The following is a 16,085-nucleotide window of genomic DNA, read 5'->3' on the forward strand; positions in this document are numbered from 1 at the left end:
CCACCGAGCCGAGCCAAATAGACAGGCCTGACCCTTACCCCCCTCCCCCCAGCCGGTGTAACGCAGCGTCCGGTCAAATCGCTCTACCAGGCGACCCGAGCCGGTGTCATACAGTGTGGGTAGGCTGTGCCGCTTCACTCTAGGGTCATGCGGCACAGCCTACCGGTACCAGGCGGCTGCTGCCAATGCTGAGCCATAGGAACCCGGTGGCTAAAGAGTAGCGGACCATCAACCTGTACACGACTGTACCAACCCCCCTCCCCCCTTGGCCCCTTGTGCCGTCTAAGGACTCAAAATGGCCTGTGCCGGCGAGGGTTAATCTTCCGAGGATTTTATACTCTAAGGCAGTTTGATATTAACCTTTAGGCTCCCTTAGAGCCTAAAAAAGATAATTTACTGCACAGCACAGATAATTTACTGCACAGATACCTAATTTACTGCACAAGCTACCATTGCATGGCTATTACATGAGTAAATCATAAATGCTATCAATTCACAAATCAGCATAGGCAATTAAGTTTTTTTAATAAACCTGTCAGTTTCAGGTTTGTAAGGGCAGTAATACACATAACAACTATCAATAAAGCCGTCTTCAAAATTTGTCTGCGTTTTTACCCACTCTCAATTGTTTGGCGTAAAGACGCGTATCGCGGTCGCCATTTTGGGTGGCAGACGTGTTGTCTGTCGCGTGGAATTGCAGATGTTCGGTTGAAATAAAATTGTTTCGGATAAGGTAAGTCTTGTTTTGATTATGATGCCTTTTTCATCTTTTTAACACATTTTTAGTACTCTTTACTCAATTGGCTTTTTGGTTGTTGTGTTATTTCATTTTCAAAGCTGCGCCAATTTAGTCTAAGTTTGTCTTAGAGGCCGGAAAATGGAAACTTATTATTTTTGCCATTGACAATACTTGTTGCTGCAACAGGACTGTATGTGATAGTGAATTGACTGAGAGATATATCCTATCCAGGGCATTTGTTGATTTTGGAACATAATTTCTTGTCAGTGTGGCACGAGTTGACCGGGTCTGCATTGCGATTGTTGTGTTGTAGATTCATTGCTGATTTGAATTTGATATGCAGTGTTTGTGAATTTTTTATTTTAATTATAATGCAAACTTGGCACATATTTTCTTTTTTATAAATCATTACCGACGAAATTGATGCTTCACAGAGAGTGAACCAGAACATGCTAGTTTATTGACATTCTTATCAGATTTTGTTGAGGAAGATTTATTGGATTTTTTTCTTATAATGCTTTTGATAGAAACAATATATTTGTTGCTATAGAAAATGGTGGTGGTGGTGGGTGTAGGTGCCCACCTTTTGTTTTCATGGTCAATAATAGTTTCTGTTCTTACCTATTGAATAAAAATTGCTTTGGAGGTCTATCATTTAAATTTTAGGTATTTTAAAAATACTGTTATGGCTAAATATAAGAGCAAATATGGGTTTACAGCTTGCATTATAATGGATAGGCCTCTAGAAGTGAAGTGACTGTTGTGCTATTATGATCTTCTTGAGGTTCTATACTATTTCTAGGTGTTTTTGTTTCATATGCATGCATTGCTGAGTTGTGTAACATGGTGACATTGTCACTGGGGAGTGTACATGTATCTAAAATCATCTGTATGCATGACAGTACCCATGTATCATATTCATAGTGAGAAGCCTGAACTCTGAACTATCATGGTCAATGTGTCATACAGGTTCTTTTCATGCAGCATTCTGATTGTGGGAGAGGAGGATATGTTGAAGAATCATGCTTTGAAAGTTTAATATTATGATTGTAGGTACCTAAGGTACCTTTCATGTCAAAGTGGTAGCTCTATCTAGGAGCATTTTTCATGTGGTACTAAAATATGATTGTCTTAAAGTAACAAAAGTTTAACTGCACCATTGTTAAATCTGTGTTATGCCAGACATGTTTTGGTAGGTTTTGTCTTTATTCATTTACTTAACTAATTGTTAATTTTGTTTTATTTTTAAATTAGGCTGAAAGCAAGTAATTCATTGAGAAATTGAAAAAATGCAATACATAATTGCTAACTGAAGGTGGCAAGGCCTTCTTTATTTTTAGATCGTTTCATGTATAAGTCTGTTGCTTTCAATATATGTGTCTGGGCCATAGAGCTATTATGGGCCTACCTAAGTAGCATATTCACAGTGAATTGATTCAATGATTATTTGGCTCAAAGATGCCATATCACATGCTTGTGGACCTGAGGTGTGCAACCGTGGTCATTTTATGGCTTGTATTTCCCATTTATTATGTGTGCTCATAGGTATTTTTCCATCCTGTGTTTTGGTGTGCTTGAACAGTGAGTGGATGATGTGTGAATGAGATGAAAACAAGTTGGCAATCGTTGTTAACATGTTGACCAATAGATCGCTAGCTTTGACAGCTTGGAAGCAGCTCTTTTGGCCTGTCATTCCAGGTCTTTTGTGGAGCCTCTGGGAATCAGGATACCCAGTCATCACCTCAATTTATTCACTGCATTTTTGTTGAGTGCACAATGATGATTAACCTGTGGTGCATTTATGATGCCCTTATGTGAACTGCACCCATTGTTTGTTACTAGTATAGAGAGGGGACAGAGCGCCATTATCACACAATATTGTATGCTGTGTTGCTGTGACTAAGACGCGGACAAGTCAGCAGCGGCTCTGCAGCCGACCACCCGCCCGCCCGTGACTTCACCCGTGCTGTACTGTCTCGGTAGCGCAGTGCTCCCTCGCGCCGCCGGACCGACTGCGAGACCGCGTCGGAGCGCCCCTGCCGGAGGCAGCCGCGCCGCATCCTGCGAACCGCCCAGAACGCCCGCCTTCTGACCTGCCGCGCCACCTGCCGAACTGTTAAAGCGCCCGCAGCCCGCTTAGTGTGGCCATGGGTGATGCCGATTTAGATCTGTATGAAGATGTTGACGACTTCAACATCAAGGTAAAGTACTTTGTGTTCTGCCTGACGTTTTGATGTGTTATTTCTGGTGCTTTCCTGCTGCTAGAAACGTTGAAGTGTGAATATGTCGTGCTTTCGGTAAACAATCTTGTTTATGTGTGATTGTTTTAGTGTTGTTTGAGTTAGCAATAGTTAAAATGCTTGATATGATGCACCAATGTAATAACTATGTCGACTTGTTATTATTCAAGGCCAGTCTTTTTTAATATTACCTGAGTATGTATTGTGTATGATAACCAGTGAGAATTAGATGTTTTGCTATAGACCACGTAAGGGCCCTAGTGGCTCCCCATTGTACAGCAAATTTAGGTCGCAAATTTATGTCTTACTTATTATTCTATTTCCTTGACTTCATTTGCTCAGTAACTAGTCATTTATCCTAACAAATGATATAAAACAGAAGTTGATGATAATGAATAAGAAACTCAAGGTGTTAAATGAACACTACTTTTGTTCATGTTGTGTTGTGAGTGAATGCTTACATAAGTAAAAGCTTTCTAGCCTGTGGTGTGGCTACATGTTCATTTTATTTGCACTGCCATAATTATCCTCTTATAATTGAATTCTGCCTATATAAGGCAAATGAGTCATTTCATTGGCTTTGATCGAACATATTATGCACCTTTGCTATGATTTCCGTTGGATCAAGAAAATGGCGTTCTCTGTCATGTTCAGTTTATCGAGCATTCGTTACGGAAAGGTACATAATAGCTTCTAATGCCGGCGGAATTCTCGATGCTGCTCTAAGTAACTGGGCGAAGTGTACAACTGTTGTACGAACTGAAAACGGTGACCGGGTCGATTGACCACTTTCATTTCGCTTGAAACTTTTTCGCCCATAGTGGATAGCTCAAATAGGCATTATGGGTTTTACCAAACACCAACTAACTATATCTTTGAAGAAGTGTAAGTTTGCGAAGTCGAGTGGAAATCGGAACGCCCTATTGCGCCGTTGATGCCTTCCGAATAATTACTTTTGTTGCCTCGTCTGCTGACCTGATCCAAACGAGATGTAATATCATGCCGTTGAGCGTCGTAACTCGTAAGTGGTTCGAAATGTAGATTTGCTCGTCGAAAATCAGCCGGCTGCTGTCCAGGGAAATCTGGGAGTCGAGGGGAAAGAAATGGCCACTGTTGTTTGTTGGTTCGACGATTTTTAGGTTGTCTCTGTCTTAGCGGTTTTAGTTTCGTTCAATCTAAACACCGTTTTGTTTTTGTTTTAAGAACCGATTTCCGCTGCATCCCTAGCCGCTTCTTCCAGTAGTCGTTTTCCTTGCGGTGTGCGATGAAGGTTAAATATTAAACCTAGCCAGTTTGTGCTAGTGATCTGTTGAAATGTCGATTGCAAATTTGTCCTTCGCTTGCGCTTGCGGCACCCCCAGTCGTTCATCAACGCCAGTCGCATATCAGCGCCTCTGTGCTGGTGGTGAGATAGTGATCATTCGCCCTGTCCTGTTGCCGGCCGACCGAACACGGCGAACTTTTGTCCGCCGCTACCTCTGGAACGGTGTTGGCCGGGTGCTGGGAGGCTGTGTCTGGCCACTAGACACATGCTCGAGTGTCCTCTGTCGAGTTTGGCGCTGCCGGTTAGGTTGCGCTGTAGCTTGTCCGATCGACTGTAGTTTTGGCGTGATCACATCGTGTGTTGTCCCCGTCGCCTCTGGTAGGGCTGGGACTGTTTTCGTTGTCACCTCTCTCTCTCTGGTTCGGACGGGGCTGTTCTCACTCGGTTCGATGGCTGGTGGAGTGGGGGAGAGGTCGAGTGGGCTGGGTGCGACGGCGTAGTCGAATGCTGGAATTGTCCCTGTCACTCGAACAGTGCTGAGTCCCTGTCACCCGAACAGTGCTGAGTTTTTGTACAGATTCCTATCGTGAGCGTGGCCCGACTGATCGATGGGTATGGCATTGAGGGAATTCGGATATCTGCGAGCAACAAAATTAAAACGCGCTTTCCGTGACATATTCTGTGCGATATAATATGAATCGAACAATGGTATGCTCTTGCCTCCTTGGCAATAACAACAATAATCCTAGATAAGTTAGGCTCCCTGATGATGCTTTAGTACGTTACATCTGCATATTTCGCTCATCTGTCTGCATTTTGATCCCCTGTCTCAAAATGATCAAAATGCCATTTCATTTTGCCTCTGTCCTACACCGTACTACCTTTTTGTTTGTGTGGATGGATATTGCTGCCTCGTGTCTAACACATCCCCGTGCCGGCGGCGGCAGGATTTCGGCGACACCGACCTCTACGATGACGTCGTCACTGCCGAGACCGGTGACGGTGATGGAGCCAAAAGTGGCGAGCGAAGCAACGGCAGCACGCCCAGCAAACCGGAGAACACGACCAACTTCAAGCCGACCAACTCGCGTGGCGGCCGACGCTACCAGCTCTATATGGGCAACCTGACCTGGGTGAGTGACGCCGAACCCGAGACGGATAGAGATGAGCAGTTGCGTTGCTTGCTGAGTCGATGGTGCTGCTGAATATTTTTATATTTGCATTTTCTGAATTGGGTTGGCATTTTCATCCTAAAAGTCTGGTTTGTTGAAATTATTTGTTGATCAGTTTGGCTATTTTTTATCGGAGATGCAGTTGAGAATGATTCCAAAAATGCCAAACTGGGGCTGACCTTATTTTGTTCCCTGTCCCTATCAGTGGACGACGGACGCTGACATCTACAAAGCATGTCGCGAGATTGGCGTCAACGACCTACTGGACATAAAGTTCTACGAGAACCGGATCAACGGCCAGTCCAAGGGCTACTGCATGATCTTCATCGGCTCCGAGGGCAGCTACCAGGCCTGCATGGAGAAGCTGAGCAAGAAGGAGCTGCACGGCCAGCATCCGGTGGTTACCTACACCAACAAACAGGCGCTCCAGCACGTGAGTGGCCATGGGAAAGTGGTAGAGGGGAAGGGCTCGTACTCGGGAGGCTCAGAATAAGAACTACTATGTGTACATGTAGTTGTGTGGATAGTTGCACTCGTATGTTACACTCATGTAATGCTCATTTCAGAATAAGTTATTTTTTTCTCAATACTTCAGGTTACACTTTTTTTACTATTTTTTTACTATTTTCTGCTAAACAGCATTTTACTGATGGTGGTTTTATGACATGGATTCATCAGCCACTCTTTACTTTGTTTTAGTTTCTACCGTACTGACGCTGTGCCTGTGTCCGCCTCCCCAGTTTGAGTCTCAGTCGCGGACCCGGCCGCCCAACCAGCAGCAGCAGCAGCAGTCGCACGGACGGGACCGAGACAGGGACAGGGACCGTGACCGGGATCGGCGCGGCCCCTCGGGACCGGGCGGGCCGCACGGCCACCACGGCCGCGGGCCGCCCGGACACGGCGGACCGGGCATGGGCCCGCCGCTCGGCCCGCCCGGCATGGGACCGCCCGGAATGGGTCCGCCGCACGGCGACTTCGGCCGCGGCATGGGACCACCCGGCCCCGGCCCGATGCCGCCGATGGGCCCGCCGCACCACGGCCCGCCCGGGCCGCCGCCGCCCCAGATGAGCCACGGCCACCGCGGCCCGCCCGGCCCGCCGGGGCCACCCATGCCCAACATGGGACCGCCGCCGATGAGCATGCCCGGCCCGCTGCCGCCGCCGCGCGGTGGCCCGCCGCCCATGATGACCGGCCCGCCGATGCACCAGCCGCCGCGCATGCTGCCGGGCCCGCCGCCGCCGCAGCCGGCGCCTCCGCAGCCGCCGCCGCAGCAGATGGTGCTGCCTCCGCGCCAGGACTGGGGCCGTCCGCCGCAGCAGCAGCCGTCGCCGTTCGCCGGGCCGCCGCCCACCATGGCACCTCCTCCGGGGCCGCCGCCGCCGGCCGTCAGCGCGCCGGCGCCGCACGTCAACCCGGCCTTTTTCCCTGCCAGCACGCAGCCGCCGCCCGGCTACGGGCCGCCACCACCAGTGGCCGCGGCCCCGCCGGCCGCCGCGCCGCCCGCCGCCGCCCCCGCCCCCGCCATCAGCGAGACAGAGTTCGAGGAGATCATGAACCGCAACCGGACCGTCTCGTCCTCGGCGATCGCCCGCGCCGTCGCAGACGCCTCGGCCGGTAAGTAATAATTACTTTACTTGGAAATATGGGACTGTTTGCTGCGGGGCTGGGGCTTCATTCTCCGGTACTTGATTGCCCGACTTTACCAAAGCTTCGTCGTTTTGGTAAAGTGTGCTTGCCTCCCTACTTACCAACGTGTTTTGTCGTCAACGTGTGAGGGACTGAATCCCAGCAAACCTTGACCTCTTTCTGGCACCGGCAGGGGAGTACGCGAGCGCCATCGAGACTCTGGTGACAGCTATCTCGTTAATCAAACAGTCCAAGGTGTCGTCTGACGAGCGCTGTAAGATCCTCATCAGCTCGCTGCAGGACACACTGCACGGCATCGAGGCCAAGAGCTACGGACGCAAGGACAGAGGTGGGTCGCGAAACTCTGAAGGGACTGGAGATGATGTTTACTTTTGAGCTAAGCACTCATTGAAACATTTTTATATTAGTGCTGCCGCGATCTATTGATTTTCATGTTAAACGTTGCAAGGATTATCTGTGTGTTTCCACCTTACGTTATCAAGAGTATTCAATTTTGTATCTGTTATCTTTGTTTGGACTGATGTCGAACGAAGAGCGAACCTCACCGGTTCCATCGCAGCACACCTGACCACCGTATCCCGCTCCCCCAGAGCGCTCTCGGTCCCGTGAGCGAGACCGCTACCACAGCAGCAGCCGGCGGCGCGAGCGGTCCCGGTCCCGTGATCGTGACCGTGATCGTGACCGGGACCGGTCGCGCAGCCGTGAGCGCGGCTACGCCGACGACAGGCGCGACCGCGACAGAGAGAGGGAGCGAGAGAGGTGAGACTGGTGGGGGAGAGGGTGGGAGGATCAAAGTGACGTGAGTAGGGGAGGGAGGATGCGAGGAGTCCGATGGTAGATCTGTGGCTTTGTCTATTTTTCTGCTTAATCTTCTATCTTTTCTCATGCATGATGTCTGCCGAACGCTTTGGTTCAGGCAGCAGTTGTCAGAACATTTTTTTGGGAATAGTATTTGACTTTGATCGTAGAAGTAGTGTTTTGCTATCGAGCTCATCTTGCGTCTTGATTTACTTCATTAACCGCTTGCCTGCATGACGTCTTCTTCACTAGCTGTGAGAAGTTACTACAATGAAAGAATAATTGTGTCCAATACAAGAGTATGACGAACCATGACGGTACCTAGCAATATGTGCTAGAGAATTGGCCCTGTTCCCTGAATGAATGGATAAGTGTTAGTTAAAGTGACCAATGACCATCCTACCTTAACATTAGTTTTGAGTTGAGATAGCCAAATTGGTGGCCATGGCCTGAAAATACCGATTTGGGCTCTCACAACATCGAAAAATGCTTTAATTCAGAGATATGGAATTTCAAACTTGCAGTTTTCGGATTCTAAGGGGCTAATGCATTGGAATGCCCCTTTAGAATTTGTGACGTCAGCGGAGATCTAACGATTTTTAAATCTTTTACTAAAACGTTTGGTAGCACGCGGTGGTATATGCTGCTTTGCGCGCAACAAATGCCGCACTTTCAAATAAAGTCGCTAGGAACAGCGGATATCCCAAAAAGTAAACAAAGGTTAAAGTCTTGAATTTCTTGAAATCCGGTGAATATTTTTCGATGAAATTTGGTAGATATTCGTTTTTGCTCATTCTGAACCGAGCGACACCACTTTCATACCAATTCAATAACTTTTTTGAAGGTGGGAGGGTCCCTTTAAGTAGTGGCTAGGAAAAGAGGGGACCTGTGGAAACTGTTGAAGCGCTTCCCTTATCAGTGACACTTAAGCCCCCCACCCCCCCACCCCCCACACTGGAACTCGCATGCGGGTTGCGGGTTTGCGGGTTTTGAGTTTGCGGGCATAATACTAATTCATAGAGTGATTAGACCGTTTCCTTATGGCAACTTCATGAATGCAATGAAGCCGGTACACCTTCAGAAACTTACATATAGTCGCAATACCAGCGCCACGAACCGAAATTCGGCTCCAACGAAAAACCCGCAAACCTCGCAGAACTCGCAGACCTCGCAGCGAGGAAAATCGAAAGTTGACTCAAAATCAACTTTTGGAATGCAATGCAAGGTCGCTCGCAAGCTAAAAACATGCAGACTCGCTTGTTAGATGGTAGTGTGGGTCACTCAGCCCAGATTGTATTATCTGATTTTGAAGAAACCCGAAAACCCAAAAACTCGCAACCCGCATGCGAGGTCCAGTGTGGGGCGGCCTTTACAGGGCGCTATGTTATACGGAAGTAACGGCAGTGAAATCTATGGGAAGTCAAGGAGTGTGGATGGGAGCAAGCAAAGACGTTTTTATCCTGATTTTTTTTTCGATTATTACGGACCAACTATTTTGTCACACCGAGAATCATTAGGGCATCAGCTAGTTGTTGCGGTAGACCAGTTGAATAATCTTCAACACAGCAAAGTTTTTCTCTCGCGCTGCCAGATCCAATTCACGGCGTGCAGTCCTAATTTTTAGCACGGATGATCACTGCTGTTCGAGTGTTTACCATTGTGATTCTTCGTGGTGATCTCTCGGCGTTCACCATATTCTGTATTTTGCTCGTACTTACATCATGCCCCCATTGATTTGTATGCCTCCTGTCCCATGTTTCCCATGTTTGCGAGTGCGGTGCCTGGCAGCGGCTCTGCTTTCCGCCTTTTGTGTCCCTAGCCGTGTATTTCTTGTCATGTGTCCCATGTTTTATGTCATGTGCAGGCACAATTTAGCGTGACTTTTTCCGTTGTGTTGAATGCCGCGTGTTCTATTCTCCACCATATGTCCTGTCCCGTGCCGTATTTCTTGCCTTGCCTGGAATGTTGTTGATGACGTGTCCCGTGCCGTACTCTCTGTATTGCGCTGTGTCCCGTGTTGTGTCCTGTGCCGTGCCGTGTATCCCGTGCCGTGCTGTGTGCCGTGCGCGCCTGAGAACGCGCCGCTGCTCTACCCGGCAGTGCGTCTCGGCAAGCTGCGATGTCGGGCCGCGGAGGCGCCCCAGCTCCGAGCTATCCGCCCATGACCAGGCAGAAGATCATCGAACCAAAGTACATACAGCCACTCGGCGGGGCAGGCGCGCGGACCCACCCATACCCATCGTTACACCTACCCGCTGGTCTCCAATTATCACGGATTGTATAATATCCTTGTTTAACTCCATTATTACGGTAGATGCAGTGTGCTTATTGTATAGAAATCCGTACTATGGAAGGCTAGATCGTAGTCATTAATCTACTTATTTGCCGGGACGACAATCTTGTAAGTGTCACACACACCTTAGAAGATGTAGGCCTTTCAAAGGCATGCCAACAGCCATTTAACCCGTTGGATCAGCGTTTAAGCCAGCAGAGCTCGCGCCACTAGCGACTAACGTACACAGTCCTTACCGTGTTTTATAGTTACCCGTGTGTGGTTGTGTGCCTTTTCCTCCCCGTTTGCCTTGCGAGAGCGTTAGGGATAGGAACTGTAAATATGAGGATAAGGAAAGATATTGGCATATCGTGAATGTATCGTGTTATTTTTACGGGTCATTTTTTAAGAAGCATTCGATTCTAGAGTGATTCTTCACACTCTGTAGACTCTGCTTCACTAACTATGCGTGCAACTTTCGTCGCGTCGTTGTCTTCTCCTTGCATGATGTGGACCTTTTTTAACAAATAGACGGTCTTCTGGGTTCTTGAACGCAACGCACCGCCGCTCGAACGTTTGCGAATTTCACGCACTTCCCCAGACATCTGAACACTGCCTCCATTTACCTTTCTTCCGACCAAGGGCTCTCCATCTCCAGTTTTCTCTCTTCCATCGACATCTGATCCTGATCCGTGACCCTTCTCTCCTCCGCTGTTATCGTCTGACCTTTGACCAAGGGCGTCTGCTCCACTAAGAAGATTTCTGCTATCCTGTCGCCCTGGAATTCCAAGTCCTCGACCTAAAGTCCGCACGGCTCAGTGTTCGGGACTTGCCACGTCATACTGACTGCCGCCGCTCTCGTTCTTGTGTTCCAGCATGTCGGCACGCTCCTACTACGACGACCGCTACCGGGAGAAGGACCGCTCCCGAGGAGAAGAACGAGAGGTTCACCGGCGCGACGACAGGTCCCGCGACCGGGACCGGGACCGTCGGGACCCGCACTAGCGGTCCCCTGCGCGCACGGACCGCGTGCGGACCGCAGACCACCCGCCCCCGGCCGGCCGGCCGACCCAGGCACCCCCGTAGTGGCGTAGATGACCGTCTCTCTCCCCCGCTATCGCTCTGTTCTTTGACACAAAAACCGGGCCCGGCGTCCGCCCCGAAGTTCGGGCTGCTCAGTGTATTCGAGTTTTTTTTTTCATTTAGCGTTGCTATCCGTTTTACCGAGCGCTGTGTTGTGCACGAGCTGACGCGGGCCCAGGCTGGGCACCGGCTCACGGGCGTGAATACATGTGTTGGTGGAACTATGTGTGTTGGTGTGGGATGTGCTGGCCTCAGGTGGAGATTTGGTGAACAGTGGAACAAAGCTGAATTTGTGGCGAATGGTGAGTGAGCAGTGGTAGCATGGGCGGGGATGGGTGTTTGGAATAGTCCTGGGCATTTTCCGTGTTCATGTTCTTTTACGCAACCTTTTCGGTGTGTTCTGTTTCGATCTGGCCTCTTGCTGTTCATCGTTGCTGCCTATGGATGGAAATTGGCTGGGCAAATGTGGCGATAAGCGAACTTCATTTATGGGTTGTAATACAGCCGATATTTGGATAGAACAGGAGCATCAAGAATCCAACCGCACTCTTGAATCGTATGCTTCAGTTTCTAGCGTCTTGCTTAACGAAATTGGCCTCTGAATTCACGCCTTCGTTTTTCCAAACGCTCACGTTTTTTCGCCCATTTCTTGCCGCGATTTGCCACCAGTAGTTTTCTGTTCTCCCGCCAGGTGACCGGCTATGTTCAATGCAGAACTGATGTTTGAGCAGTACGCTGTCGTACTTTGCTGTGATGTGGCTTATGTTCGGTTCTGACTGATAATGGCGTTCTGAAACAAACTGTCGATTGGCGATTATTGCCGCTGTCTCACGGACCTGGTGCTGCCAGTGAACTCGGGTTTGACTCATTGACGTGAACGTATTTGCATTCCGACTCTAAAATACATCAATGATCTAAAACTGGAAGTGGCTGGAATGAGATAGCGAGAGAGGAGGAAACGGATGACAGTAGAGTCGATAAAGCGGACTCACGGAAAGAATCGTGTCAAGTTCTTGATGGGATTTCCCTGATGCTTTCAGGTTTTGGTGACACCGTGTTGTGCTCTCTCTCTCTCTCTCTCTCTCTCTCTCTCTCTCTCTCTCTCTCTCTCTCTCTCTCTCTCTCTCTCTCTCTCTCTCTCTCTCTCTCTCTCTCTCTCTCTCTCTCCCCCTTTCCCTTCCCGTCTCTTGTTCGCCTTCTCCGCCGGCCCCGGATGAACAACAGTCTGCCGCCCACCAGTACACGGGCCGAGTATTGTTGTTGGCGTGCGCAGCTATCTCGGCAAACATGGCGCGCGTTGACAGTGGCGCGGGACAAATACGCTGACGAGCGGTCGTGGTGCTCTCCCCCCCCCACGCTCTCCCTCCACACACCCCCTGCGTGTGTGCCTCCCCAGCCCCGTGGACGCCAAATTGGCGGATGATTGGGGGTGCTGGCACGGCTGGACGGTGTCCCGCGTGTGCCGGGCTGGAGTCACACGACACAGGTGGCTGGCCCCTGGTTCTGGCGTTCTGGCCAGATCCCCACTGGAACTAAAAGAAGGTAGATTTGGGATGTTGAAGAGTGTGGCAGGGAATTTTCGCCCAATCCCCTGTCTAGTCGTGGCACATGTCTAAATAACCATCCCCGATATCGCATTGCGTTCATTAGCGGCCGCGCATGACCTTGTCATGTGACTGCGCACTTAACCCCCGCGGTTCATGTGCTGACCGCATCACGAGACCAACGACCTGTCATGTGTTACCCCGTTAGCACAATAACCGTGAAAGTATCACCTCAGCGAGCCACCGCCCCCACTGCCGGCGCCGCCTTGCGTTCGTGACTCCGCACATAGTGGCGGGGTGAGCCGCTGCTGAGTGGCTCTGTCCACCGGCCGTCCTGCGCCAGAGACGTGACCTGGCGGAGGGCGTCTGTTAGGACCGGGGCGGGCGCGTCCAGTGTCTGTGTGTGCCGAGGTACTGTTGTGTACCGGCTCATTGTGTCTAGGGTCGGTGTGAAGTAGTGGCGCGGTATGCCACGCGTGACGCCCACGGAATGACGCGAGACAACCGAAGAACGGGACATATCCCTCTGAACCCCCATTCGTGGCATGACGCCTACCAGCTTACGACGTGGTTTGAAAAGAAGAAATATAGTAGGTATGTAAGCAAAATGCTACACCCGACCAGCAATTTGGGCACTCAACCTCTCCCGTTCATCCTACCTTGCATGCTTTCGCAAATAAGCAAGTTTGCGTAGGTTTCGGGAAAGCCGACCTATTGGCATTTGACATGGCGTTTCTTGCTAATAGATGGCGCTGGCAGTCAGCGCCGTAAGTTATGCTGTGCCGCAATACCCAGCTGAAGAACTAATGCTTCCGCGACCACATTCGGGACTCGGGACGGGTGAAGAGATGTAGATTCCACACAACTTTTAGGTGGCTCTGTACCTAGTTGGACTTCTGGCTACTTCTATAGTTAACTGAAATTATGAATAAATCACAACAGATCCGCCTCAGAGCTCAGCTGTTTTTTTTTATAATCTCGGTCGGTAGGTATCATTAGCCTGGCTCAGGCTGCCTTGGCCCAACATATGTCGCCAACCTTAGTGATAAACTCTCGGTTTTGTACTCACTTTTTCCTAGCCACATTAGGTGTCAGTCGCTATAATCAAGGTCGGCTCGCACCTCCATCGACCATAACATATCCTCAACCAGGTAAGGCTATAACAGTCGTGCTCGTGCCTGACATTCCGTCCACCTCTCCACCGCTCATTTCCATGAGACGCGCTGACTTCTACCGTCCTCTTCCAACGGCACTGGTTGAATGACGCTTTGTTCGTGAACTGGACGCCGTCGTTGGGGAAACTCGGCCAATTCGTCTGCCGCTGTTGGGGATAAGTGAAGGATGAAGTGAACGAGTGAAAAGTTGACTCAGCTGCTGCGGATTCCAGAGATCGGTGAAGGCGGGATGTGAAGTCAGTGGTGTGATCAGTGATGGTATTGATTCTCTTTCTATCTCCCACCCTCTCCCTCTCTCTCTCTCTCTCTCTTTCTCTTTCCTTCTCGCCATATATCTCTATTCCCTCCCTCTGCCTCTCGCTCTCTTTCTCCCTCTCCTCTCTCACGGCTCCCGCATATTCCTGCGAGGTGCAGGAACAAGACTAAAGAGCGAAAGATCGGCTTTCAAGTTTCCGAGCTATCATGAATACGGGAATAACTTACCAAACGTTCATAGTGAGGATGTAAATTGCATCAAGGCGAAAATAGTCATCCTCATCACCGGTTGGATTGAGAATTGATTCGTGGTACCGTAAAAAAACTCCAAATGAGATGCATCGCTGAAAACGAGTTTAGTTTCTGCACGAGGTGTTGCAATGTTTGTTGCTACTAGCCACTGCAGAGACGGTAACTGCATGGGTATTCGTTAATCTTTTCGTATTTCGTACCCAGGGGTACGATCTTTAGTTATACGAGAGATCATTTACCTACTTTGCACATTTATCATCTTTTATCAATCCAAGAAATGGTTACTGAGTGTTCGTGTATGAAAGCATTCATTGCATGGATACATTGATTGTTGTTGCATGAGCAAAGTCATTCATGTATCGATTATGCATTAATGATATGACAGTGCATTGCAACTATAGCAACACAAGTTGGATTATGAACGGGTCGCCTTGAGTTGGAAGAAACAGCGGCGGAAGTGGAGCGCCCTGCTGTGTGTATTTTTGGTCCGACCCCAGCAAACGCTATCTCCGGGAGCGGGCACGGACGGTGCCAGCTGCCAGCTTATCCATCGCCTGTCAGCGGCTAAGCGGTCACCTGTCACCTCACCTGTCACCTCACCCGTCACCTCACCCGTCACCTCAGCTCACCAGTCGGGGCGCGGGAACTGAGTCACTGAGACACTGAGACAGACTTCGATCGTCACAGCCGAGAAAAGCGTATACGGCCGTCATCGGGAACCCTTCGTAAACGGTGTAGTGCAGATGTTTGCGGGTCGGCCAACCGATCAGCACTGCCTTATGCACTATGCAGCGATTGCAAGTAGAGGACAAAACGCATTTTTTTAATAAGAGCTGGTATTAAGCCACTGCCAACTGCTATGGGAAATCCATGGGCAAATATATGGGGTGTTCCATACCCAGCCGTCTTCGTTTTGGCCCGGAGCGTGATTTGACCACCAGCGAAGCATGCATGGACTGCGTCTGGATATAGTGCCTCGAGAAGAATGGACCATCACAATAAAACCTGCCAAGTGACTTTTGCTGTCATTGAGATCGTGGGAACAAATCCGCTCAGAACAATGCAGCCTGTCCGTCGCACATACAATGCAATTGGATACGCCTGCACGGTATGCGAATCTGAAGTGCCGGATCGGACTCTGCGAGTGCATAGTGCGCTGTGCAGAGAATGCACGGTGTGCAATGCACGCGAGGGGCCGCTCCGCCTCGGCCGCAGGTCGAGTCTCTTAGTGTCGACCGCTCTCGGCATTAGACGAATTCAGTGCATGCATAGGCATTGCACATTGTACTTACAGGTTCCACCGTTTCGAAGAGATACCGTTTTGTACAACCGTGTGAACAGCGGCGTAACAGACTGTGATCTCCATCAGTGGAATGGCCTGATGGTGTAGGGTTGTTGTACATCCTGCTTCCCTTCTGTGCAAATGATAATTGAGCACATAATAGTGAGGGGAGCCAAATTGAAATTTTCCAAGTCCCTTCTTGCACCCCAATTACTAGCACGTGCGTGATACAATTATGGAAAACGCTCAAACACTTGAAAAATTAATTGCGAACGAAAAGCTTTTTAGGCGGGGAAAATGGACGACTGAAAAGAAAGGTTACAGTCTCCAAACAGCAATAACCTGCGAAGAGTTTAATGGCA

General features: G+C 49.6%; 1 protein-coding gene across 5 annotated transcripts; it reads left to right on the plus strand.

Moving 5' to 3' along the window:
• Nucleotides 1–649: 649 nt before the first annotated feature.
• LOC122368084 (cleavage and polyadenylation specificity factor subunit 6-like) lies at nucleotides 650–12,138 on the plus strand. 5 transcript variants are annotated; one of them, XM_043341717.1, is made up of 9 exons: nucleotides 650–733; nucleotides 2,723–2,940; nucleotides 5,191–5,376; nucleotides 5,621–5,848; nucleotides 6,156–7,029; nucleotides 7,235–7,390; nucleotides 7,653–7,821; nucleotides 9,961–10,050; nucleotides 11,008–12,138. In XM_043341717.1, the coding sequence occupies exons 2-9, from the start codon at nucleotides 2,887–2,889 to the stop codon at nucleotides 11,135–11,137; spliced, it is 1,887 nt and encodes a 628-aa protein (XP_043197652.1). In that variant the 5' UTR covers nucleotides 650–733; nucleotides 2,723–2,886; the 3' UTR covers nucleotides 11,138–12,138. The 5 variants fall into 5 exon arrangements, with proteins under 5 accessions (XP_043197652.1, XP_043197653.1, XP_043197655.1 ...); XM_043341718.1 differs by having other exon boundaries at nucleotides 2,728–2,940; XM_043341716.1 differs by lacking the exon at nucleotides 650–733 and adding an exon at nucleotides 883–929.
• The last annotated feature ends 3,947 nt before the right edge of the window (nucleotides 12,139–16,085 follow it).

The sequence above is a fragment of the Amphibalanus amphitrite genome, unplaced genomic scaffold, assembly GCF_019059575.1.
Source record: "Amphibalanus amphitrite isolate SeventyFive unplaced genomic scaffold, NRLGWU_Aamphi_draft 000922F_arrow, whole genome shotgun sequence".
Taxonomy (NCBI): Eukaryota; Metazoa; Arthropoda; class Thecostraca; order Balanomorpha; family Balanidae; genus Amphibalanus; species Amphibalanus amphitrite.